This window comes from Aphelocoma coerulescens, chromosome 21 (genome assembly GCF_041296385.1).
Source record: "Aphelocoma coerulescens isolate FSJ_1873_10779 chromosome 21, UR_Acoe_1.0, whole genome shotgun sequence".
NCBI classification, from domain to species: domain Eukaryota; kingdom Metazoa; phylum Chordata; class Aves; order Passeriformes; family Corvidae; genus Aphelocoma; species Aphelocoma coerulescens.
In genome coordinates, this window is record NC_091034.1 from 1,016,684 (window position 1) to 1,041,457 (window position 24,774).

The 24,774-nt window shown below is 55.6% G+C and overlaps 1 protein-coding gene across 1 annotated transcript; it reads right to left on the reverse strand.

Annotated features, from left to right (window-relative positions):
• Positions 1 to 4,864: 4,864 nt before the first annotated feature.
• Positions 4,865 to 24,374, reverse strand: SDHB (succinate dehydrogenase complex iron sulfur subunit B). The gene is made up of 8 exons (XM_069034725.1): positions 24,282 to 24,374; positions 20,525 to 20,649; positions 19,218 to 19,303; positions 15,643 to 15,779; positions 15,103 to 15,219; positions 11,142 to 11,243; positions 10,894 to 11,016; positions 4,865 to 5,082 (listed from the first exon to the last, which is right to left on the reverse strand). The coding sequence occupies exons 1-8, from the start codon at positions 24,354 to 24,356 to the stop codon at positions 5,005 to 5,007; spliced, it is 843 nt and encodes a 280-aa protein (XP_068890826.1). The 5' UTR covers positions 24,357 to 24,374; the 3' UTR covers positions 4,865 to 5,004.
• Positions 24,375 to 24,774: the final 400 nt, after the last annotated feature.

Sequence of the window (24,774 nt, forward strand, 5' to 3'; positions counted from 1 at the left end):
GGGAATGCCGGGAGTTGGAGTCCGCAGCCTCCCCACAGAGCCGGGCACCCCTAAAAACCGGGAATTGGGAATGCCGGGAGTTGGAGTCCGCACCGCCGCCCCACAGAGCACCCCTAAAAACCGGGAATTGGGAATGCCGGGAGTTGGAGTCCGCACCGCCGCCCCACAGAGCACCCCTAAAAACCGGGAATTGGGAATGCCGGGAGTTGGAGTCCGCACCGCCGCCCCACAGAGCCGGGCACCCCTAAAAACCGGGAATTGGGAATGCCGGGAATTGGAGTCCGCACCGCCGCCCCACAGAGCACCCCTAAAAACCGGGAATTGGGAATGCCGGGAGTTGGAGTCCGCACCGCCGCCCCACAGAGCCGGGCACCCCTAAAAACCGGGAATTGGGAATGCCGGGAATTGGAGTCCGAACCTCCCAAAAAGGGGGGTCTGATACCCCGGGAATGGTGGGGAACAGCGGGAATTGGAGTCTGCACCCCAAAACCGGGAATGCCGGGAATTGGAGTCCGCACCCCTAAAAACCGGGAATTGGGAATGCCGGGAGTTGGAGTCCGCACCGCTGCCCCACAGAGCACCCCTAAAAACCGGGAATTGGGAATGCCGGGAGTTGGAGTCCGCACCTCCCAAAAAGGGGGGTCTGACACCCCGGGAATGGTGGGGAACGGCGGGAATTGGAGTCTGCACCCCAAAACCGGGAATGCCGGGAATTGGAGTCCGCAGCCTCCCCACAGAGCCGGGCACGCCTAAAAACCGGGGAATTGGGAATGGCGGGAATTGGAGTCCGCACCGCGGCCCCACAGAGCCGGGCACCCCTAAAAACCGGGAATTGGGAGTGGGAATGCCGGGAATTGGAGTCCGCACCTCCCAAAAAGGGGGGTCGGGGTCTGACACCCCGGCAATGGTGGGGAACGGCGGGAATTTGAGTCCGCACCCCAAAACCGGGAATGCCGGGAATTGGAGTCCGCACCCCTAAAAACCGGGAATTGGGAATGCCGGGAGTTGGAGTCCGCACCGCCGCCCCACAGAGCACCCCTAAAAACCGGGAATTGGGAATGCCGGGAGTTGGAGTCCGCACCGCCGCCCCACAGAGCACCCCTAAAAACCGGGAATTGGGAATGCCGGGAGTTGGAGTCCGCACCGCCGCCCCACAGAGCACCCCTAAAAACCGGGAATTGGGAATGCCGGGAGTTGGAGTCCGCACGTCCCAAAAAGGGGGGTCTGACACCCCGGGAATGGTGGGGAACGGCGGGAATTGGAGTCTGCACCCCTAAAAACCGGGAATGCCGGGAATTGGAGTCCGCAGCCTCCCCACAGAGCCGGGCACGCCTAAAAACCGGGAATTGGGAGTGGGAATGCCGGGAATTGGAGTCCGCACCTCCCAAAAAGGGGGTTCTGACACCCCCGGAATGGTGGGGAACGGCGGGAATTGGAGTCTGCACCCCAAAACCGGGAATGCCGGGAATTGGAGTCCGCACCGCCGCCCCACAGAGCACCCCTAAAAACCGGGAATTGGGAATGCCGGGAGTCGGAGTCCGCACCTCCCAAAAAGGGGGGTCTGACACCCCGGGAATGGTGGGGAACGGCGGGAATTGGAGTCTGCACTCCAAAACCGGGAATTGGGAATGCCGGGACTTGGAGTCCGCAGCCTCCCCACAGAGCCGGGCACCCCTAAAAACCGGGAATTGGGAATGCCGGGAGTTGGAGTCCGCACGTCCCAAAAAGGGGGGTCTGACACCCCGGGAATGGTGGGGAACGGCGGGAATTGGAGTCTGCACCCCAAAACCGGGAATGCCGGGAATTGGAGTCCGCACCGCGGCCCCACAGAGCACCCCTAAAAACCGGGAATTGGGAATGCCGGGAGTTGGAGTCCGCACCGCCGCCCCACAGAGCCGGGCACCCCTAAAAACCGGGAATTGGGAATGCCGGGAGTTGGAGTCCGCACGTCCCAAAAAGGGGGGTCTGACACCCCGGGAATGGTGGGGAATGGCGGGAATTGGAGTCTGCACCCCTAAAAACCGGGAATGCCGGGAGTTGGAGTCCGCACCCCTAAAAACCGGGAATGCTGGGAGTTGGAGTCCGCACGTCCCAAAAAGGGGGTTCTGACACCCCGGGAATGGTGGGGAACGGCGGGAATTGGAGTCTGCACCCCAAAACCGGGAATTGGAGTCCGCACCGCCTCCCCACAGAGCCAGGCACCCCTAAAAACCGGGAATTGGGAATGCCGGGAATTGGAGTCCGCACCCCAAAACCGGGAATTGGGAATGCCGGGAGTTGGAGTCCGCACCGCCGCCCCACAGAGCACCCCTAAAAACCGGGAACTGGGAATGCCGGGAGTTGGAGTCCGCACCGCCGCCCCACAGAGCCGGGCACCCCTAAAAACCGGGAATTGGGAATGCCGGGAGTTGGAGTCCGCACCGCTGCCCCACAGAGCCGGGCACCCCTAAAAACCGGGAATTGGGAATGCCGGGAGTCGGAGTCCGCACCTCCCAAAAAGGGGGGTCTGACACCCCGGGAATGGTGGGGAACGGCGGGAATTGGAGTCTGCACCCCAAACCCGGGAATTGGGAATGCCGGGAGTTGGAGTCCGCGGCCGCCCCACAGAGCCGGGCACCCCCGGAGAGCCCCAAAACGGGGGTGTCTCACAGACACCCCGCGAACGGACAGCAGTCTGCCCCCAAAAATGAGGGTTTGAGCCCCAAATCTCCCAGGGAAACTCATGGGGCTCTGCTTCCCCCAAAAAAGGGGGTTTGCAGCCCAAACCTGGCAAAGGAAATCCCATTTTCTTAAGGTTTGGAGTAAAAACCAGGAATACAAACCAGGATCCCAATGGGGTGGGACAGAACACCTCTATCCTGGTGGAACTGGGATCTGGAGGTAAAAATAATGGAGAAAAGAGGGATATTTAACCCTAAAAAATCCCATTTTGTTAGGATTTGGAGTAAAACCCAGGACTACAAACCAGGATCCCAGTGGGGTGGGACCAGAACACCTCGATCCTGGTGGATCTGGAGGTAGAAAATACAAGAAAAGAGGGATATTTAACCCTAAAAAATCCCATTTTGTTAGGATTTGGAGTAAAACCCAGGACTACAAACCAGGATCCCAATGGGGTGGGAACAGAACACCTTGATCCTGGTGGAACCGGGATCTGGAGGTAAAAATAATGGAGAAAAGAGGGATATTTAACCCTAAAAAATCCCATTTTGTTAGGATTTGGAGTAAAACCCAGGACTACAAACCAGGATCCCAATGGGGTGGGACCAGAACACCTCGATCCTGGTGGATCCGGAGGTAGAAAATACAAGAAAAGAGGGATATTTAACCCTAAAAAATCCCATTTTGTTAGGATTTGGAGTAAAAACCAGGAATACAAACCAGGATCCCAGTGGGGTGGGAACAGAACACCTCGATCCTGGTGGAACTGGGATCTGGAGGTAAAAATAATGGAGAAAAGAGATATTTAACCTTAAAAAATCCCATTTTCTTAAGGTTTGGAGTAAAACCCAGGAACACAAACCAGGATCCCAATGGGGTGGGACAGGACACCTCGATCCTGGTGGATCTGGAGGTAGAAAATACAAGAAAAGAGGGATATTTAACCCTAAAAAATCCCATTTTGTTAGGATTTGGAGTAAAGAGCAGGACTACAAACCAGGATCCCAATGGGGTGGGACAGGAAACCTCGCTCCTGGTGGATCTGGAGGCAGAAAATACAAGAAAAGAGGACTATTTAACCCTAAAAAAATCCCTTTTTGTTAGGATTTGGAGTAAAAACCAGGACTACAAACCAGGATCCCAATGGGGTGGGACCAGAACACCTCGATCCTGGTGGATATGCAGGTAGAAAATACAAGAAAAGAGGAATATTTAACCCTAAAAAATCCCATTTTGTCAGGATTTGGAGTAAAACCCAGGAGGAAGACAAACCAGGATCCCAGTGGGGTGGGAACAGAACACCTCGCTCCTGGTGGAGCTGGGATCTGGAGGTAAAAATAATGGAGAAAAGAGGGATATTTAACCCTAAAAAATCCCATTTTCTTAAGGTTTGGAGTAAAACCCAGGACTACAAACCAGGATCCCACAGGGTGGGACCAGAACACCTCACCCCGGTGGATCTGGAGTAGAAAATACAAGAAAAGAGGAATATTTAACCCTAAAAAAATCCCTTTTTGTCAGGATTTGGAGTAAAACCCAGGAATACAAACCAGGATCCCAGTGGGGTGGGACCAGAACACCTCGATCCTGGTGGATCTGGGATCTGGAGGTAAAAATAATGGAGAAAAGAGGAATATGTAACCCTAAAAAATCCCATTTTGTCAGGATTTGGAGTAAAACCCAGGAGGAATACAAACCAGGATCCCAATGGGGTGGGACCAGAACACCTCGATCCTGGTGGATCTGGGATCTGGAGTTAAAAATAATGGAGAAAAGAGGAATATGTAACCCTAAAAAATCCTGTTTTGTCAGGATTTGGAGTAAAACCCAGGACTACAAACCAGGATCCCAGTGGGGTGGGACAGGAAACCTCGATCCTGGTGGATCTGGAGGCAGAAAATACAATCAAAGAGGACTATTTAACCCTAAAAAATCCCATTTTGTCAGGATTTGGAGTGGGGTGGGACAGGACACCTCACCCCTGGGTGCCTCCATCCCCGGGCTTCCGCCCCATCCCGCACCCCGGCAGCTCCCGCTCCTCCCTTTGGGGCTCTCAGGCCGGAGACCCCCCCCACGCCCCCCCACCACCATTCCCTGCTCCCAGCCATTCCCGGAGCCCCGCAGCTCCTCCCAGCCGCAGCCCCGGGAGGTTTGGGCCCGTCGGACATCCCAGGAGGGAGCGGGAAAGGATGCGAGGCCGAGCTGTTCTTGGTGAGCGTTTATTGAGCGCGGCCGCCCCGGGCCGTGGGTGACACCGGCTCCTCGGGGCTCCTCGGGGCTCCTTGGGGGCTCCTCGGGGCTCCTTGGGGGCTCCTTGGGGCTCCCTCGGGGCTCCCTCAGGGCTCACACAGCCGCTGCCTTCTGCTTGTAGGTGGCCATCATCTTCTTGATCTCGGCGATGGCTTTGCCGGGGTTCAAACCCTGCGGGAAAGGTCGCTCAGTGCCGCCGGGGAGGCTGCAGCACCTCCCTGCCCTTCCCCTCACCTCAAGGTGTAATGAACTCCCTGTTCCACCTTTTTTCCCCCTAAAACCTGGAGCTGAGCTGGTTTTCTCCTTCCTTCCAAACCCTGGGAGGTTACAGGATGGATCAAAGTTGTAATAAACTCACAAATCTGCTGCTTCTCCAACTTTTCTCCCTCTAAAACCTGGAATTGAGCTGATATTCTCCTTCCTTCCAAACACTGGAAGGTTACAGGATGGATTAAAGTTGTCATAAACTCACAAATTGCTGCTTCTCCAACTTTTCTCCCTCTAAAACCTGGAATTCTCCTGATACTCTCCTTCCTTCCAAACACCGGGAGGTTACAGCACAGATTAAAGTTGTCATAAACTCACAAGGTGCTGCTTCTCCAACTTTTCTCCCTCTAAAACCTGGAATTCTCCTGATATTCTCCTTCCTTCCAAACACTGGGAGGTTACAGAACAGATTGAAGTTGTCATAAACGCACAAATTGCTGCTTCTCCAACTTTTCTCCCCCCAAAACCTGGAATTGAGCTGATATTCTCCTTCCTTCCAAACACTGGGACACGGGATGGGTCCAAGTGACAGCAAACTCCCGAATCTGCTGCTACTCCACCGTTTTTTCCCCTAAAAACCTGGAATTCACCTGATCTTGTGCTTCCTTTTAAAAGCTGGGGGGATCACAGGCTGGATCCAAGCTGGAATAAACTCACAAAGGTGCTGCTTCTCCAACTTTTCTCCCTCTAAAACCTGGAATTGAGCTGATATTCTCCTTCCTTCCAAACACTGGGAGGTTACAGCACAGATTAAAGTTGTCATAAACTCACAAATTGCTGCTTCTCCAACTTTTCTCCCTCTAAAACCTGGAATTGAGCTGATATTCTCCTTCCTTCCAAACCCTGGGACACGGGATGGGTCCAAGTGACAGCAAACTCCCGAATCTGCTGCTACTCCACCGTTTTTTCCCCTAAAAACCTGGAATTCACCTGATCTTGTGCTTCCTTTTAAAAGCTGGGGGGATCACAGGCTGGATCCAAGCTGGAATAAACTCACAAATCTGCTGCTTCTCCAACTTTTCTCCCTCTAAAACCTGGAATTGAGCTGATATTCTCCTTCCTTCCAAACACTGGGAGGTTACAGCATGGATTAAAGTTGTAATAAACTCACAAATCTGCTGCTTCTCCAACTTTTCTCCCTCTAAAACCTGGAATTGAGCTGATATTCTCCTTCCTTCCAAACCCTGGGACACGGGATGGGTCCAAGTGACAGCAAACTCCCGAATCTGCTGCTATTCCACCGTTTTTTCCCCTAAAAACCTGGAATTCACCTGATCTTGTGCTTCCTTTTAAAAGCTGGGGGGATCACAGGCTGGATCCAAGCTGGAATAAACTCACAAAGGTGCTGGTTCTCCAACTTTTCTCCCTCTAAAACCTGGAATTGAGCTGATATTCTCCTTCCTTCCAAACACTGGGAGGTTACAGGATGGATTAAAGTTGTCATAAACTCACAAATCTGCTGCTTCTCCAACTTTTCTCCCTCTAAAACCTGGAATTGAGCTGATATTCTCCTTCCTTCCAAACCCTGGGACACGGGATGGGTCCAAGTGACAGCAAACTCCCGAATCTGCTGCTATTCCACTGTTTTTTCCCCTAAAAACCTGGAATTCACCTGATCTCGTGCTTCCTTTTAAAAGCTGGGGGGATCACAGGCTGGATCCAAGCTGGAATAAACTCACAAATCTGCTGCTTCTCCAACTTTTCTCCCTCTAAAACCTGGAACTGAGCTGATATTCTCCTTCCTTCCAAACCCTGGGAGGTTACAGGATGGATCAAAGTTGTAATAAACTCACAAATTGCTGCTTCTCCAACTTTTCTCCCTCTAAAACCTGGAATTGAGCTGATATTCTCCTTCCTTCCAAACACTGGGAGGTTACAGAACAGATTAAAGTTGTAATAAACTCACAAGGTGCTGCTTCTCCAACTTTTCTCCCTCTAAAACCTGGAACTGAGCTGATATTCTCCTTCCTTCCAAACACTGGGAGGTTACAGCATGGATTAAAGTTGTCATAAACTCACAAATCTGCTGCTTCTCCAACTTTTCTCCCTCTAAAACCTGGAATTGAGCTGATATTCTCCTTCCTTCCAAACCCTGGGACACGGGATGGGTCCAAGTGACAGCAAACTCCCGAATCTGCTGCTATTCCACTGTTTTTTCCCCTAAAAACCTGGAATTCACCTGATCTCGTGCTTCCTTTTAAAAGCTGGGGGGATCACAGGCTGGATCCAAGCTGGAATAAACTCACAAAGGTGCTGCTTCTCCAACTTTTCTCCCTCTAAAACCTGGAATTGAGCTGATATTCTCCTTCCTTCCAAACCCTGGGAGGTTACAGGATGGATCAAAGTTGTAATAAACTCACAAATCTGCTGCTTCTCCAACTTTTCTCCCTCTAAAACCTGGAATTCTCCTGATATTCTCCTTCCTTCCAAACACTGGGAGGTTACAGCACAGATTAAAGTTGTAATAAACTCACAAATCTGCTGCTTCTCCAACTTTTCTCCCTCTAAAAACTGGAATTGAGCTGATATTCTCCTTCCTTCCAAACACTGGGAGGTTACAGAACAGATTGAAGTTGTCATAAACTCACAAATCTGCTGCTTCTCCAACTTTTCTCCCTCTAAAACCTGGAATCGAGCTGATATTCTCCTTCCTTCCAAACACTGGGAGGTTACAGGATGGATTAAAGTTGTAATAAACTCACAAGGTGCTGCTTCTCCAACTTTTCTCCCTCTAAATCTTGGAATTGAGCTGATATTCTCCTTCCTTCCAAACACTGGGAGGTTACAGGATGGATTAAAGTCGTAATAAACTCACAAAGGTGCTGCTTCTCCAACTTTTCTCCCTCTAAAACCTGGAATTCTCCTGATATCGTGCTTCCTCTCTGTGCTGGGTTGTCAGAACAGGTGCCCAACATCCCTTTTTCCCCCCCAAAACCTGGAATTGAGCTGATATTCTCCTTCCTTCCAAGCACTGGGAGGTCACAGGCTGGATCCAGACTCACAAATGTGCTGCTCCCCATAAAAACATCCGGCACAGGACCTGCTCAACCCCCCCCTTTTTTCCCTAAAAATCAGGAGTTTAGCCTGTCATGAATCCTCCTTTCCGGCCCTGGAGACCTGGGCCAGCTCTGACTCCAGGCAGGCTGGGAATTCCAGGGGGAAAAAGTTCAGGTTTGCCCCATTCCAGCCTCAGTTTGGGGCAGGCTGGGAATTCCAGGGGGAAAAAGTTCAGGTTTGCCCCATTCCAGCCTCAGTTTGGGGCAGGCTGGGAATTCCAGGGGGAAGAAGTTCAGGTTTGCCCCATTCCAGCCTCAGTTTGGGGCAGGCTGGGAATTCCAGGGGGAAGAAGTTCAGGTTTGCCCCATTCCAGCCTCAGTTTGGGGCAAGCTGGGAATTCCATTCCAGGGGGAAAATGTTCAGGTTTGCCCCATTCCAGCCTCAGTTTCCCTGGGAAGAGCAGCCTGGCCCAGAGCAGGACGCCGGAGCTGGAGCTCCCCTCCCTCCCCTGGAGCAAAACTCCTTTGGGAGCTGGGCTTTGATCGGGATCAAAGGGAGATAAAGCTCTGGCAGGATGGAATTCCACGGGTTTTGTGGGATTTCTGGAGGCCGGGGAACAGCCCGGCACTGGGGGGATGGAACAAGGTTGAATCCGAACAGGGGATTGTGTGTTTCCATGGAATCCCTCTGGAATTGTGTGTTTCCATGGAATCCCTCTGGGATTGTGTGTTTCCATGGAATCCCTGTGGAACTGGGTGCTTCCAGGGAATCCCTTTGGAATTGTGTGCTTCCATGGAATCCCTGTGGAACTGGGTGCTTCCAGGGAATCCCTTTGGAATTGTGTGCTTCCATGGAATCCCTGTGGAACTGGGTGCTTCCAGGGAATCCCTTTGGAATTGTGTGCTTCCATGGAATCCCTGTGGAACTGGGTGCTTCCAGGGAATCCCTTTGGAATTGTGTGTTTCCATGGAATCCCCTTGGACACAAACACCCCCAGGAAAGCGGGAACTGTGTGTTTCCAGGGAATTCCTTTGGAAAAACACCCACAAAAGAGCAGGAATTGTGTTTCCAGGGAATCTCTTCGGAATTGTGTGTTTCCATGGAATCCCTGTGGAACTGTGTGTTTCCATGGAATCCCTGTGGAACTGGGTGCTTCCAGGGAATCCCTTTGGAACTGTGTGTTTCCATGGAATCCCTTTGGACAAACACCCAGGAAAGCAGGAACTGTTGTGTTTCCATGGAATCCCTTTGGAATTGTGCGTTTCCATGGAATCCCCTCGGACACAAACACCCCCAGGAAAGCGGGAACTGTGTGTTTCCAGGGAATCCCTTTGGAATTGTGTGTTTCCATGGAATCCCTTTGGACAAACACCCACAGGAAAGTGGGAACTGGGTGTTTCCAGGGAATTCCTTTGGAAAAACACCCACAAAAGAGTAGGAATTGTGTTTCCAGGGAATCTCTTCGGAACTGTGTACTTCCATGGAATCCCTTTGGACAAACACCCAGGAAAGCGGGAACTGTGTGTTTCCAGGGAATTCCTTTGGAAAAACACCCACAAAAGAGCAGGAACTGTGTGTTTCCAGGGAATCCCTTCAGACAAACACCCACAGGAAAGCACGAATGACGTGTTTCCAGGGAATCCCTTTGGAATTGTGTGTTTCCAGGGAATCCCTGTGGAACTGGGTGCTTCCAGGGAATCCCTTTGGACAAACACCCACAGGAAAGCGGGAACTGTGTGTTTCCAGGGAATTCCTTTGGAATTGTGTGTTTCCAGGGAATCCCTGTGGAATTGGGTGCTTCCAGGGAATCCCTCTGCAGAAACACCCACAAAGGCCAGCCTGCAGCGCTCCCCACTCCGAACGACCCTTCCTGTTATCCCGCGGCTCCGGGAGCCCGTCAGGGCTGTGGGAAAGAGCCCAGGAGGGAAGCAAAGCTCCCTCAACTCCCAACAGCGAGGCTGGGAAGAGGCACAGCCCCCTCTGGAAAATCTGCTCAGTTCCCCACAGGAACAGCTGAGAAATTCCCTGGAGCGCTCCCGGCAGGGCCCTGCTCCCAAATCCTGGGATCAGAGGGGTTCCCGGGGCCAAGGCTCAGGAGGAAGAGCTGTTCCTGACCCCGGAACTCCGGCAGTCACAAGGCTCAGCAGGCCAGGCCAGATCCTTAAAAGGATCTTTTCCTATCAAACAGGGGCCATGGAACCAGCCAGGAATTCCAGAAAAGACACGGAAAAGGGATGGGGAGACCTCGCTGCGGCCTTCCTGCAGCTGAAGGGGCACGGAGGAGAGGCAGGGACAGGGTAAGGGGACACGCTTTAAACGGGCAGAGGGGAGGTGTGGGTGGGATACTGGGATAAATCCCTCCCTGTGAGGGCGGGGAAGCCCTGGAATGGATTTCCCACAGAAGCTGTGGCTGCCCCAGCCCTGGAAGCGTCCCGGGCCAGGCTGGAGCACCCTGGGATGGTGGGAGGTGTCCCTGCCTGGGGCCCAGATGATCTCTAAAGCCCCTCCCAATCCAAACCACTCCACGATTCCGTGCGCTGGTTTAGGTGGGACGTCGGGGTAAACCCCTCCCTGTGAGGGTTGGGGAGGCCCTGGAATGGATTCCCCAGAGCAGCCCTGGCTTCCCCATCCCTGGCAGCGTCCGGGGCCAGGCCGGACGGGGCTCGGACCCCCCCCCCCCCCCACTGCCACCGCCCCCTTCCCCCGCCCCGGCCGTACCTTGGGGCAGGTGCGGGTGCAGTTCATGATGGTGTGGCAGCGGTACAGCGAGAAGGGGTCCTGCAGCTGGGCCAGCCGCTCCTCCGTGTAGTCATCCCGCGAGTCGATCATCCAGCGGTAGGCCTGGGGCACAGCCGGGGCGCGGGGGTCACCCGCGGGACGCGGCGCCGGCAGCGCCCCGGCTCAGGAATGCGGGGGCAGGGCTGGGTGACGCCGGCCCGTGACAAAGGAGCCCGGCCTGTCCTCACCTGCATGAGCACGGCGGGGCCCAGGTACTTGTCCCCATTCCACCAGTAGCTGGGACAGCTGGTGCTGCAGCAGGCGCACAGGATGCACTCGTAGAGCCCGTCCTGCAGGGAGGGGACACACCAGGCTGTCACCACGGGAGGGGACACAGTGGCTGTCACCACAGGAGGGGACACACCAGGCTGTCACTGCAGGAGGGGACACACCAGGCTGTCACCCAGGGCTGTGACACCCAGGATTCACCCTCCGGGGAGGGGACACACCAGGCTGTCACCCAGGGCTGTGACACCCAGGATTCACCCTCCCCTCAGAGCTGCCACCACCACCAGCCTGTCCTGCAGGGAGGGGACACAGTGGCTGTCACTGCAAGAGTGGACACACCAGGCTGTCACTGCAGGAGGGGACACACCAGGCTGTCACCCAGGGCTGTGACACTCAGGATTCACTCTCCGGGGAGGGGACACACCAGGCTGTCACCCAGGGCTGTGACACCCGGAATTCACCCTCCCCTCACAGCTGCCACCACCACCAGCCCGTCCTGCAGGGAGGGGACACAGTGGCTGTCACTGCAAGAGGGGACACACCAGGCTGTCACCCAGAGCTGTGACACCCAGGATTCACTCTCCGGGGAGGGGACACACCAGGCTGTCACCCAGGGCTGTGACACCCAGGATTCACCCTCCAGGGAGGGGACACACCAGGCTGTCACCCAGGGCTGTGACACCCGGAATTCACCCTCCCCTCAGAGCTGCCACCACCAGCCCGTCCTGCAGGGAGGGGACACAGTGGCTGTCACCACAGGAGGGGACACACCAGGCTGTCACCCAGGGCTGTGACACCCAGGATTCACCTTCCCCTCAGAGCTGCCACCACCACCAGCCTGTCCTGCAGGGAGGGGACACAGTGGCTATCACCACAGGAGGGGACACAGTGGCTGTCACTGCAGGAGGGGACACACCAGGCTGTCACCCAGGGCTGTGACACCCGGAATTCACCTTCCCCTCAGAGCTGCCACCACCACCAGCCCGTCCTGCAGGGAGGGGACACACCAGGCTGTCACCACGGGAGGGGACACACCAGGCTGTCACTGCAGGAGGGGACACAGCGGCTGTCACCCAGGGCTGTGACACCCAGGATTCACTCTCCGGGGAGGGGACACACCAGGCTGTCACCCAGGGCTGTGACACTCAGGATTCACCCTCCGGGGAGGGGACACACCAGGCTGTCACCCAGGGCTGTGACACCCGGGATTCACCCTCCCCTCAGAGCTGCCACCACCACCAGCCTGTCCTGCAGGGAGGGGACACAGTGGCTGTCACTGCAAGAGTGGACACACCAGGCTGTCACCACAGGAGGGGACACACCAGGCTGTCACCCAGAGCTGTGACACCCGGGATTCACTCTCCGGGGAGGGGACACACCAGGCTGTCACCACAGGAGGGGACACACCAGGCTGTCACCCAGGGCTGTGACACCCGGGATTCACCCTCCGGGGAGGGGACACACCAGGCTGTCACCCAGGGCTGTGACACCCGGGATTCAGCCCCGCCCAGAGCTGCCACTGCAGAGCGGCCCCAAACCCCCTGCACTGATAAATAAATTCAGTGCTGCGGCAGGGCAGCGATTCCTGAGGGAATCGATCCCAATTTTCCCAAGCCGGGGCCAGGAGCTGGCCCCACACGGTCCCTGTGGCTGCCTTCCAGCTCAGGATATTCCACGATTCCAGGACCCACACGATGAACCAGAATTTGGGACAGCAGGGGAAGAGCAGGACTGGAGAGGAAGGGGAAGCTGCTCGGTTCTCCTGCATTCCCACCTCTCCCAGCTCGGTTCTCCTCCATTCCCACCTCTCCCAGCTCAATTCTCCATTCCCACCTCTCTCCCAGCTCAATTCTCCATTCCCTCCTTGCTCCCAGCTCAATTCTCCATTCCCTCCTTGCTCCCAGCTCAATTCTCCATTCCCACCTCTCTCCCAGCTCAATTCTCCATTCCCACCTCTCTCCCAGCTCAATTCTCCATTCCCGTCTCTCTCCCAGCTCAATTCTCCATTCCCTCCTTGCTCCCAGCTCAATTCTCCATTCCCACCTCTCTCCCAGCTCAATTCTCCATTCCCACCTCTCTCCCAGCTCAATTCTCCATTCCCTCCTTGCTCCCAGCTCAATTCTCCATTCCCACCTCTCTCCCAGCTCAATTCTCCATTCCCTCCTTGCTCCCAGCTCAATTCTCCATTCCCTCCTTGCTCCCAGCTCAATTCTCCATTCCCACCTCTCTCCCAGCTCAATTCTCCTCCATTCCCACCTCTCTCCCAACTCAATTCTCCTCCATTCCCACCTCTCCCAGCTCAATTCTCCTCCATTCCCGTCTCTCTCCCAGCTCAATTCTCCATTCCCTCCTTGCTCCCAGCTCAATTCTCCATTCCCACCTCTCTCCCAGCTCGGTTCTCCTGCACTCCCGCCCTGCTCCCAGCCCGTCCCGTGAGGACAGGCATGGATTTGTCACCAATTAACAATTCCAGCAGAGAAGGAGAGCAAAGTCTGCCCAGCAGCCCCGGGGACAGCTCAGGGTGCAGCCTGTCCCTGAGGGCACCCCTGGCATGGCAACGGGGCCAGTCCTGAATCACTTCCCCGTTCTTATGGGCAGGAGGTTTTTTCTTCCAGGCACAGAAGAAAAGTTTAATCCTACATGGAAGTGGTTCAGGCAGCTCTTACAGCTCTGCTCATTCCTGCTGGGAACAGGAGGCGATTCCTCATCCTGGACAGGAAACTGAGGAGCTCAGGGTCTCCCGAATCTCCGTGTGGCCCATCAACTTCTCCCAGGCACAGGCAGAGCCCAGCCCGGCTTCATTTACATCCCTGAAAGTTAGCTGGGGATAAAAATCCCCCTAAATTGAGCTCAGGAAGACTCCTGATGCCAGAATTCCCAGCAGCTCCTGACAAGGCTTTGGGAAGAGCTGCCAGGCCTGAGGGCAGAGTTCCCTCTCCTCACTCCAAATCTCATTTTTAACTGCACCATCCCGAATGCTTGAGCATTTAAAGGAAAAGGTGAGGATTTTCCAGCCACATCCAAGCTTCTCCTGCACGCAGGCTGATCCCAAAGGGAGAGGAATTGCAGACAGCGAGTTTTCCAACGCGGCTTTTGGGTTTCCTCGCTCCCACGTGGCTGGGAACGGGACTTGGAGGGCAGGGAAAGCCCCTTCGGCGCTTGCACACGGCTCAGAGAAGCTGGGACGTGCTGGGGAGAACAAACTGCTGCCTGTGGGCAGCGATTCCCTGGCGCTGCTCCGGTGCCCTGGGATGCAGACACCAAGGGGACACTCCCTGAACCCCCTTCGCTCAGCCTCCCTTTCTGCTGCCCACGTTCACCTCTCCTCCACCAAAATCGAGACTGGGTGCCCCCGCAGCGGAGCAGTGACAGGCTGAGCCTGGAATCATGGAATGACGGGTCCATCCAGGCAGCTGAGAGGCAAAACCCCTCCTGATCTGCTGCTAATCCCTGCGGCAGCCACGGAAATCCACCCCAAAACTTGGCCAACGCCATCAGCCTTTTAAAAAGCTGTTCCTCGGGGTGGATTCTCCAGCTTCACCTCCAGAAAACCCCTCAAAATCCCCCCTGCCCACGACAGACACCCCAAAACTTGCACTTTGGCTTCTCCCAGGAGTTTTCCGGGCTGTGAAACCCCAGTGAGCTGAGAGCGCAGCCAGACAGCCCCACACGGCCTGCTGGGCCTCTCCCCATCTCCCTCCAAGTCTGGAGCCCGCAGAGGAATTCCAGCATGGAATTCCAGCGGGGAACTGCGCAGGGCAGACGGTGGGAATGAGATCAGAGCCCCCCTGGCCAGCCCAGCTCCCTGCCCTGAGCCGTGTCCCACACTGTGGGGTTTGGGGAACGGGACGGTGCTGAGTGCTCAGGTTTAACCCCGGGCCGGGCTGGGAGGGGTTTCAGCAGTAAAAAAGCAGCAGTGACCAGTTTCTGACGGTCCTCTATGGACTGCAGGTACTGCTCCTTGCCCTCCTTGGACTCGTCCTTCTTCTTCAGGTAGGGCTCGATGGATTTGTACTGGGCGTAGAAGTTACTCAGGTCCTGGGGGAGGAAAACACAGGGATTGTGGTTATGGAGGTGAGGAGAATCATGGAGTATCCTCGGCTGGAAGGGGCCCACCAGGACCCAGCCCTGCACAGACACCCCAAAATCCCACCCTTGCTGTCCAAGCCCCACCATCCCCTTCAGTCCCACCCTCTGCCGGCAGAGCCTTTTCCCAAAATCCCACCTAAATCCCCACTCCTGGCACAGTTTCATCCCAAACTGACGCCTGGAAACCTGACCAGGAGGCGGCATTCCCACCTTCCCCCCCCCCAACCTGCCACATTCCAGGCCGGGACAGATTCAGTCATGGGGACCCACCCAAAGCCAGCACGAGGGACACGAGCCCTGACCTTGGTGGCCTCATCCCCACCCCAGGGTGTCCCCTGGATGCTGCCACGCCTGGGCAGGGGCTGCACTCACCGGAACCAGGTCCTTCACCACGTACATGTGGGGCAGAGGGTAGATTTTGGTGACTTTGTTGAGGTCACTGTCGATTTTTTTGATGCAGGCCAGGGTGTTGCCCCCAGCGATGTTCATGGCACAGGAGCCGCAGATTCCTGAGGGGGAAAAAAAGCAGAGCAAAGGGTTGGATTTACCCTTCTGAAGGGAAAAAGGTGAGCAAAGTGTGGGATTTACCCACCTGAGGGGAAAAATAGAGCAAAGTGTGGGATTTACCCACCTGAGGGGAAAAATAGAGCAAAGTGTGGGATTTACCCACCTGAGGGGAAAAATAGAGCAAAGTGTGGGATTTACCCACCTGAGGGGAAAAAGCAGAGCAAAGTGTGGGATTTACCCACCTGAGGGGAAAAAGCTGAGAAAAGGGTTGGATTTACCCTTCTGAAGGGAAAAAGCTGAGAAAAGTGTGGGATTTACCCTCCTGAGGGGAAAAAGCTGAGCAAAGGGTGGGATTTACCCACCTGAGGGGGAAAAGCTGAGCAAAATGTTGGATTTACCCTCCTGAGGGGGAAAAGCTGAGCAAAGGGTGGGATTTACCCACCTGAGGGGGAAAAGCTGAGCAAAATGTTGGATTTACCCTTCTGAGGGGAAAAAGCTGAGCAAAGGGTGGGATTTACCCTCCTGAGGGGGAAAAGCTGAGCAAAGGGTGGGATTTACCCACCTGAGGGGGAAAAGCAGAGCAAAATGTTGGATTTACCCTTCTGAGGGGAAAAAGGTGAGCAAAGTGTGGGATTCACCTTCCTGAGAGGAAAAGCTGAGCAAGGGGTTGGATTCACCCTTCTGAGGGGGAAAAGCAGAGCAAAGGGTGGGATTCACCTTCCTGAGAGGAAAAGCTGAGCAAGGGGTTGGATTCACCCTTCTAAAAGGGAAAAGCAGAGCAAAATGTGGGATTCACCCTCCTGAGGGAGAAAAGCAGAGCAAAGGGTGGGATTCACCTTCCTGAGGGGGAAAAGCTGAGCAAAGGGTGGGATTTACACTCCTGAGGGGGAAAAGCAGGGCAAAGGGTTGGATTCACCCTTCTGAGGGGGAAAAGCTGAGCAAAATGTGGGATTCACCCTCCTGAGGGAGAAAAGCAGAGCAAAGGGTGGGATTTACCCGTCTGAGGGGGAAAAGCTGAGCAAAATGTGGGATTTAACTTTCTGAGGGGAAAAAGCTGAGCAAAGGGTGGGATATACCCTCCTGAGCAGAAAAGCAGAGCAAAGTGTGGGATTCACCCTCTGGAGGGGGAAAAGCTGAGCAAAGTGTGGAATTCACCTTCCTGAGGGGGGGAAAGCTGAGCAAAGGGTTGGATTTACCCTCCTGAAGGGGGGAAAGCAGAGCAAAGTGTGGGATTCACCCTCCTGGCCCCACAGACAGCCCTGGCTGTCCTGGGGAAACTCTACGTGACAAGAAAAACGCTGGAATTTGCCACTGGGGCCAAGCATTTTTAACTTCAATGAAGATCAAACACAGGAGCTGCTTTCATCACAGCCAAATCACATTTTCCACAGGGAAGCTCCTTCCCCAGCAGAAAATGAAGTGGTTTGGGCTCCTCATCAGTTTTTGTGTGATTTAGGGAGGGGAGAACATCCGGCTTCGCTCACGGGTTTGGGGCGCGAGGTGGGAGCCGAGGGAGGCACAAATACAACCAAAAAAAATAACATTTTAACAAGGAAAACTGCTGCATCTTCCTCAGTCAGGGAGTCCCGGGGTTGGCAGGGATGGAAGGGACCTCTGGGAATCATCCCGATTCACCCTGGAGCAGGTTACGCTGGAATGTGTCCAGGGGGCTTTGGGAATCTCCAGAGAGGGAGACTCTGTGACCTCCCTGGGCACCTGTCCAACCTTTCTTCTCCCCACTGCAAGATGGAATTCAGCCCGGTATTGTTCTTCCTTTTTGTGCTGGGAGGTCACAGGATGGATCCAAGCTGTAGTAAACCCACAAATATGTTGCTACTCATAGAAATAGTTGTCAGAGGAGGTGCTCAGCACCCTTTTTTTGCCCTAAAACCTGGAGCTGAGCTGATGCCGTCCTTCCTTTTAAAAGCTGGGAGGTCACAGGATGGATCCACAAGTGACAGCAAACTCACAAATCTGCTGCTACTCAACCATTTTATCCCCCTAAAAGCCAGAGCTGGAGTTCCACTCCACGGGGAGAACTTCTTCCAAACGTTGAGCTGGAATTTTTGTGCTTTAGTTTGTGGCTGTTGCTCCTTGTCCTGTCTCTGGGCACCACTGGAAAGAGTCTGGGACCATCCTCGGACACCCCCTGGAGATATCAATAAGGATTGATGGGATCTCCTCTCAGCCTCCTCATCTCTGGAACAAACAGGCCCAGCTCCCACAGCCTCTCCTCACAGAAGGGGAACAAAATGCCCCAAATCACCCGTGAAATTCGGGAATGCAGCCCCAGATGCCCCAGGCAGGAGCTCCTTTCCCTCGTGCCCCTTCCCAGGGCACAAACCGCACTGCCAAAGGTGAGAGGAGAGACACCAGGAGCACAAAAATAGCCCAACAAACGGATTAAGTGACACCTCTGATGATGTCCCGGCTCCCTGGCACTGCAGCAAGGTTATTCCTCCCACTGCTGAAAGGCTCCCAAGTATTTTCCAGCCAGCTGGAGAGGGAAGCAGGGCTGCAAACCCCGGAGCACATGCCTGCAGCAGGAATGTGGGATCGGGGGGGGGGGTTGTTCTCGCTGCGTGGCAGAGAAGGGGCAGGATGGAACCAGCCCAGCTTGAAAAATCTGCCTTGTCCCAGGAAAAGTATTCAGGGCAACGAATTCCAGCTCGGGAAGAGTTTTGGCTGGCTGAGCATCAGGCGGTGGGAGCAGCGCTCCGTGTGGAATTCCTGCCCCTGCTGTGCAGATTCCAGAGGGAACGGCTGCCTCGGGAGCGCTGCTTCCCATTTCCATCCCCGTCAAAACATCTCCAGGCACCAGCTGCCCTGAAATTCCCCCTGCCTGCAAACCCACCTCATTAAATCAGACTCATTCCACCCAGGAATGCGTTCCCACAGCTCAGCAGCCCAGCGTGACCCGTGAATCAGGAGTTTTTTCCCAGGGAAAGTCAGGGACAGGGAAGTCTGAGAGCAGCCCCAGACCGGATTTGGGAGCAGCCACAACCCCAAACCACCACTGAGTGCCCTTTTCCTCGATCCATCCCTGGCCTCAGCCGAAGGGCCGAGGAAAAGATTCCTGGAGCTGTTCCTCGAAGTCCTGAGCACCGTCCCAGTTCCACCCTGTCTGATTTCCACAGCAGCACTCGCTCCCATTCCACCTCTGCCCTCTCAATCCCGCCGCTGGAGTCTCTCCTCAGATTTCCCCACAGCAGGACGAACCAGACTGGGAGAGAAACTGGAACAACTGGGAGCTGTGGAAGGAATTACTGGGGCGGGCGGCTCAGGGCTGTGTCATTACACCCCGTGAGCACCGACTCCAGCTTTACCCCTTGATTCATTCAGGTGTTTTATCCCCACGGGTGGGAGGGCAGGGTGGTTCTGGACTCTGCTGGGGGTTACACACTCAGCGCACGCAGCATTCCGGGCGGGAATATCCTTACCCTCCCTGCAGGACCTGCGGAAGGTCAGCGTGGAGTCCATCTCGTTCTTGATCTTGATCAGGGCATCCAGCACCATGGGCCCACACCTGGAGCAGAAACCAGGGGTCACCGAACCTGCAGAGCCCCCCAAACCCGGGGCCTGACCCCTGCACCCCCAACTCAGCAGCGCCTCAAAGGGTTTTCATCGATGCCATTGATGAGGACTCTGTGTCAATCCCAGGGATAAACCAGGGATCTCGGGATCAGCAGCCCAGCCCAGGGGCAGGGTGGGGCCAAGCCCTCTCTCTTGCTGATGCACCGGAGGTTCAGACAACTCAACCCCCGGTGACCTGAGCCGGTTCCCTTTTCCCCCCCTGTTTGGGGTCAGGCTGTGACAGCCCAGCCTGTCCCCATGAGTCACAAGGGACCCAGGACAAACACTCGTGGACGGTTTCTGTAATTTTATACACAGGGCGCCGCCCGGGGATTATTCACTGGGGCAAAGCCACCCCAAAACCGGAGCTGTTGCTCCTGTGGGTTTTAAGGAGGGGCTGGGTGGCTTGGAGTGGGAGCTCTTGGGAAGGGTTCGGGGTGGATTCCTCCGGAGGAGCTCAGGGAGATCCAGGCACGGTGTCCATGGAAAGGTTCCTGCACCACAGGGAGGCCCGAGCCCCTTCCCAGAACCCCAGGGAAGCAGGAGCTGCCTTGGGATACCACACCCAAGCTCCCACCGTCCCCCTCCCCGGGAATTGTGAGCTGCACGTGGGGCTTCCTTCTGGAATACACAATCCCAGAATGGTTTGGGATGGAGGGACCTTCAAGCTCATCCCATTCCCACGGGCAGGGACACCTTCCACTAGTCCAGGTGGCTCCAAGCCCTGTCCAACGTGGCCTTGGACACTTCCAGGGATGGGGCAGCCCCAGCTTCTCCGGGAATTCTGTGCCAGGACTTCACAGGAAGGATTTATCCCAATATCCCATCCAAACCTCTCCTCCTTCAGTTTAAACCCACGCCCCCCATCCCTGTTCCATGGAAAAAGCTGCTCTCCCTCTTTTTTGGCAGCCCCCAAACTTCCCACACAAATCAGGATTATATTGAGGCCACCAGCACTTCCAGGGACACGGACAGACCCCAGGGATGTCACAGCACGGGTCAGGGAGGGGAAAGCAGCCCCACAGGAGCTCAGGAAAACCTGCTTTTTCCCGGGATAACCTCCACGGTGGCTGTGCCCACAGCAAGCTGCTCTGTGACAGAGCCGAGCATCCCCTTCCCAGCCACTCCCTGGAGCTGGGATTGCTCCCGTGCCCCATTCCCAGGGGATACCCACTTGTTGAGATCCACCTCGTAGGTCTGCATGCGGGGCTTGTCCCCGGGCTTGTCGGGGTCCCATCTGTAGATGGCGAATTTCTTCAGCCGCGGCGCCGCCGCCGCCGTCTGCGCTCCCCGGAGCACCTGGATCCAGGGAAAACAGCCTCAGATCCCACCCCTGGATCCAGGGAAAAACCCCTCAGATCCCACCCCTGGATCCAGGGAAAACCCCCTCAGATCCCACCTCTGGATCCAGGGAAAACCCCCTCAGATCCCACCCCTGGATCCAGGGAAAAACCCCCTCAGATCCCACCCCTGGATCCAGGGAAAAACCCCCTCAGATCCCACCCCTGGATCCAGGGAAAAACAGCCTCAGATCCCACCCCTGGATCCAGGGAAAAACCACCTCAGATCCCACCCCTGGATCCAGGGAAAACAGCCTCAGATCCCACCCCTGGATCCAGGGAAAAACAGCCTCAGATCCCACCCCTGGATCCAGGGAAAAACCCCTCAGATCCCACCCCTGGATCCAGGGAAAAACTCCTCAGATCCCACCCCTGGATCCAGGGAAAAACCCCCTCAGATCCCACCCCTGGATCCAGGGAAAACAGCCTCAGATCCCACCCCTGGATCCAGGGAAAAACCCCCTCAGATCCCACCCCTGGATCCAGGGAAAAACCCCCTCAGATCCCACCCCTGGATCCAGGGAAAAACAGCCTCAGATCCCACCCCTGGATCCAGGGAAAAACCCCCTCAGATCCCACCCCTGGATCCAGGGAAAAAACCCCTCAGATCCCACTCCTGGATCCAGGGAAAAAACCCCTCAGATCCCACCCCTGGATCCAGGGAAAAACCCCCTCAGATCCCACTCCTGGATCCAGGGAAAAAACCCCTCAGATCCCACCCCTGGATCCAGGGAAAAACAGCCTCAGATCCCACCCTGGATCCAGGGAAAAACCCCTCAGATCCCACCCCTGGATCCAGGGAAAAACGGCCTCAGATCCCACCCCTGGATCCAGGGAAAACCCCCTCAGATCCCACCCCTGGATACAGGGAAAAACGGCCTCAGATCCCACCCTGGATCCAGGGAAAAACAGCCTCAGATCCCACCCCTGGATCCAGGGAAAAACCCCTCAGATCCCACCCCTGGATCCAGGGAAAAACCCCTCAGATCCCACCCCTGGATCCAGGGAAAAACCCCCTCAGATCCCACCCCTGGATCCAGGGAAAAACCCCTCAGATCCCACCTCTGGATCCAGGGAAAACCCCCTCAGATCCCACCCCTGGATCCAGGGAAAAAACCCCTCAGATCCCACCCCTGGATCCAGGGAAAAACAGCCTCAGATCCCACCCCTGGATCCAGGGAAAAACCCCTCAGATCCCACCCCTGGATCCAGGGAAAAACCCCTCAGATCCCACCCCTGGATCCAGGGAAAAACCCCCTCAGATCCCACCCCTGGATCCAGGGAAAAACCCCTCAGATCCCACCTCTGGATCCAGGGAAAACCCCCTCAGATCCCACCCCTGGATCCAGGGAAAAAACCCCTCAGATCCCACCCCTGGATCCAGGGAAAAACAGCCTCAGATCCCACCCCTGGATCCAGGGAAAAACGGTCTCAGATCCCACCAGGAGGGCTTGGAGGGATCCAGGAGGAGATACAGAGAGGTATATGTGTGGATGCATTAAAAAAATATACTAAATATATAGATATACATGTGTGGATATAGACATAAATGTAATAAATAAATATATCTTTATACACGCCTATATAACAAGTGTGGGGGTACATACGTAGGCATGGATATAAACGCACACATTGTATTTTACGTGCTTATAAATAAAATGTGTGAGTTTATAAATTATATGTACCTGCATATCCCACTACACGTGTCATTATAATGCTGTAACTACGTGTGCACTTTATTTATATATTGCGTTTAATATTGTAGCCTGTTTTATATGTTTTGTGCAATTTATATATATATTTTATGTATACATATATACTGCAATTATATGACACACACACATATATATATTGCAATTATATGACACATTATATTTGTATGTATTTACATACATACCCGTATCTATGCATGCATAATTATACTTTGCATTGTATATGGTTTGTATCTATATATTGTGGGCACGCATTTGTGGATGCATTTATGTATTTTAATGTGTGTGTAATTACAATCGTGTGATTATAACTTAACGCCTGTATATCTTTATGTGTGCATTTTGCGTGTATCGTTTATATGGGTATACACAGTGCCTAGATATTTGTACATATACACCCTACACATACACAAAAATACATTAAAAATATAAACGCACATTAAAAAGCCTAATAAATAGAAATATGAACTGGGGCTCTGGGCAGGCTCTGGAGCTCCTGTGTCCCGAGGCTCCCCCCGCCCAGAGCAAGGCCGAGATTCCCGAAATCCAGGCCCCCCCCCGCTGCTCCCCGATCCATCAGATCCCACCGGCTCTCCCTGTCCCCGTTATCCCGGAATTGCTGAGCGCATCCCTGCGGCTCCTGCTGCTTTTCCCGGGAGCTGCTCCCTGCTCCGGGCGCGCAGCCCCGCTCCCCTCTCCCGGAATCACCCCGTTCCCGCTGCTCTTCCTGACCTTTTCCCGGAGCGTTCCCCACACCCCGATTTCCTGCCACCCTTTATCTGCCCCTGAACCATTCCCCGCCCCTCCCAGCTGCCTTCTGCCCCCATTCCCTCCTCAGCACCCCCCTTTTCCCAGACATTCTTCCCGTATTTCACCTCACCCGGACCCCTCCTCCCCTCTCCCACACCCCACCGACCCCATTCCCTCCTCAGCACCCCCCTTTTCCCAGACATTCTTCCCGTATTTCACCTCACCCCGGACCCCTCCTCCCCTCTCCCACACCCCACCGACCCCATTCCCTCCTCAGCACCCCCTTTTTCCCAGCCATTCTTCCCGTATTTCACCTCACCCGGACCCCTCCTCCCCTCTCCGACACCCCACCGACCCCATTCCCTCCTCAGCACCCCCCTTTTCCCAGCCATTCTTCCCGTATTTCACCTCACCCGGACCCCTCCTCCCCACTCCCGCACCCCACCGACCCCATTCCCTCCTCAGCACCCCCTTTTTCCCAGACATTCTTCCAGTATTTCACCTCACCCCGGACCCCTCCTCCCCTCTCCCACACCCCACCGACCCCATTCCCTCCTCAGCACCCCCTTTTTCCCAGACATTCTTCCCGTATTTCACCTCACCCCGGACCCCTCCTCCCCTCTCCCACACCCCACCGATGCCGTCCCCACAGCCCCTCCGGCACCGACCCCATTCCCTCCCAGCCCACCCCCTTTTCACACCCGCCCTTCCCACATTTTACCGCTCCCCAGCTGCCCTCTGAAACCTTCCCCGTGCCCACCCGCAATTCCCACAGAGCTCCCTCCAGATCCCGCACACCGTCTCCAGCCCCCTTCCCCCACAGCTCGCCCCCTCTTCTCCCTCCCGCTCTTCCCACCTTTTACCTCATCCCGAACTCCCTCCTGCCCCCAGCCCCTTCTGCACCCTCTCCCCAGCCCTGCCCTCCTGTCCACCCCCAATTCCCACACAGCCCCTTCCAGCTCCCACACTCCAGTTCCAGCCCCCTCTTCCCCTCAGCCCACCCCCTTCCTCTTCCATCCTCATGCCGGACCCCTGCAGCCCCTCCGCCGCCTCTGACACCCCTCCCTTCCCTCCGCTCCCGCCCACTCCCAGCTCCTCCAGCCTCCCTGCAGCCATCCCGGCCCCTCACCGCCCGCGGCCCGGCCCGCAGGAGCCGCGCGGGGACTCCGCGCCTCAAGGAGACTCCGACCGCGGCCGCCGCCATGTTGGCGCTGCGCGCTTCCCCTCGCCCCGGAAGTGCCCCGCCGCCGCCATGTTGCTGCGCTGACGGGAAGGGATGGCCGCCATTTTGAGCGCGGCGACGCCCTCAGGGAAGGCGCCATGTTGAGTGTGGCGCGCCCTGTGGGACACGGCGGGAGGGCGGGGGCCGGACGCCTAAATCCCCCTTTTTTTCTGTGTATGAATTCCCCTTGTGTTTTCTCCATTAATCCCCACCCTCATTATTTTTGTACGGAGGTGCCTGCGCCGCCACCCCCCTCCTCAAAGGGGACCTGCCCCAACACCAACAGGGCAAATGGTGGGCGCTGGGGGGCAAAGAATCCCGGAGATGTTAAGGTGGGAAAAGCCTTCCAAGGTCCCTCCAGGACCATCGAGTCCAAGCTGTGCCCGATCCCCACCTTGCC

What these genes read in the sequence shown, in the direction of transcription:
- SDHB (XM_069034725.1), bottom strand. Translation starts at nt 24,356, where the DNA reads ATGGCGGCGGCCGCGGTCGGAGTCTCCTTGAGGCGCGGAGTCCCCGCG. An exon ending in TACGAGGTGGATCTCAACAA is followed by an intron (nt 19,304 to 20,524) that starts GTGGGTATCCCC and finishes TTTCTGCTCCAG; the next exon opens with GTGTGGGCCCATGGTGCTGG. An exon ending in GCCCCGCCGTGCTCATGCAG is followed by an intron (nt 11,017 to 11,141) that starts GTGAGGACAGGC and finishes GCTGTGCCCCAG; the next exon opens with GCCTACCGCTGGATGATCGA.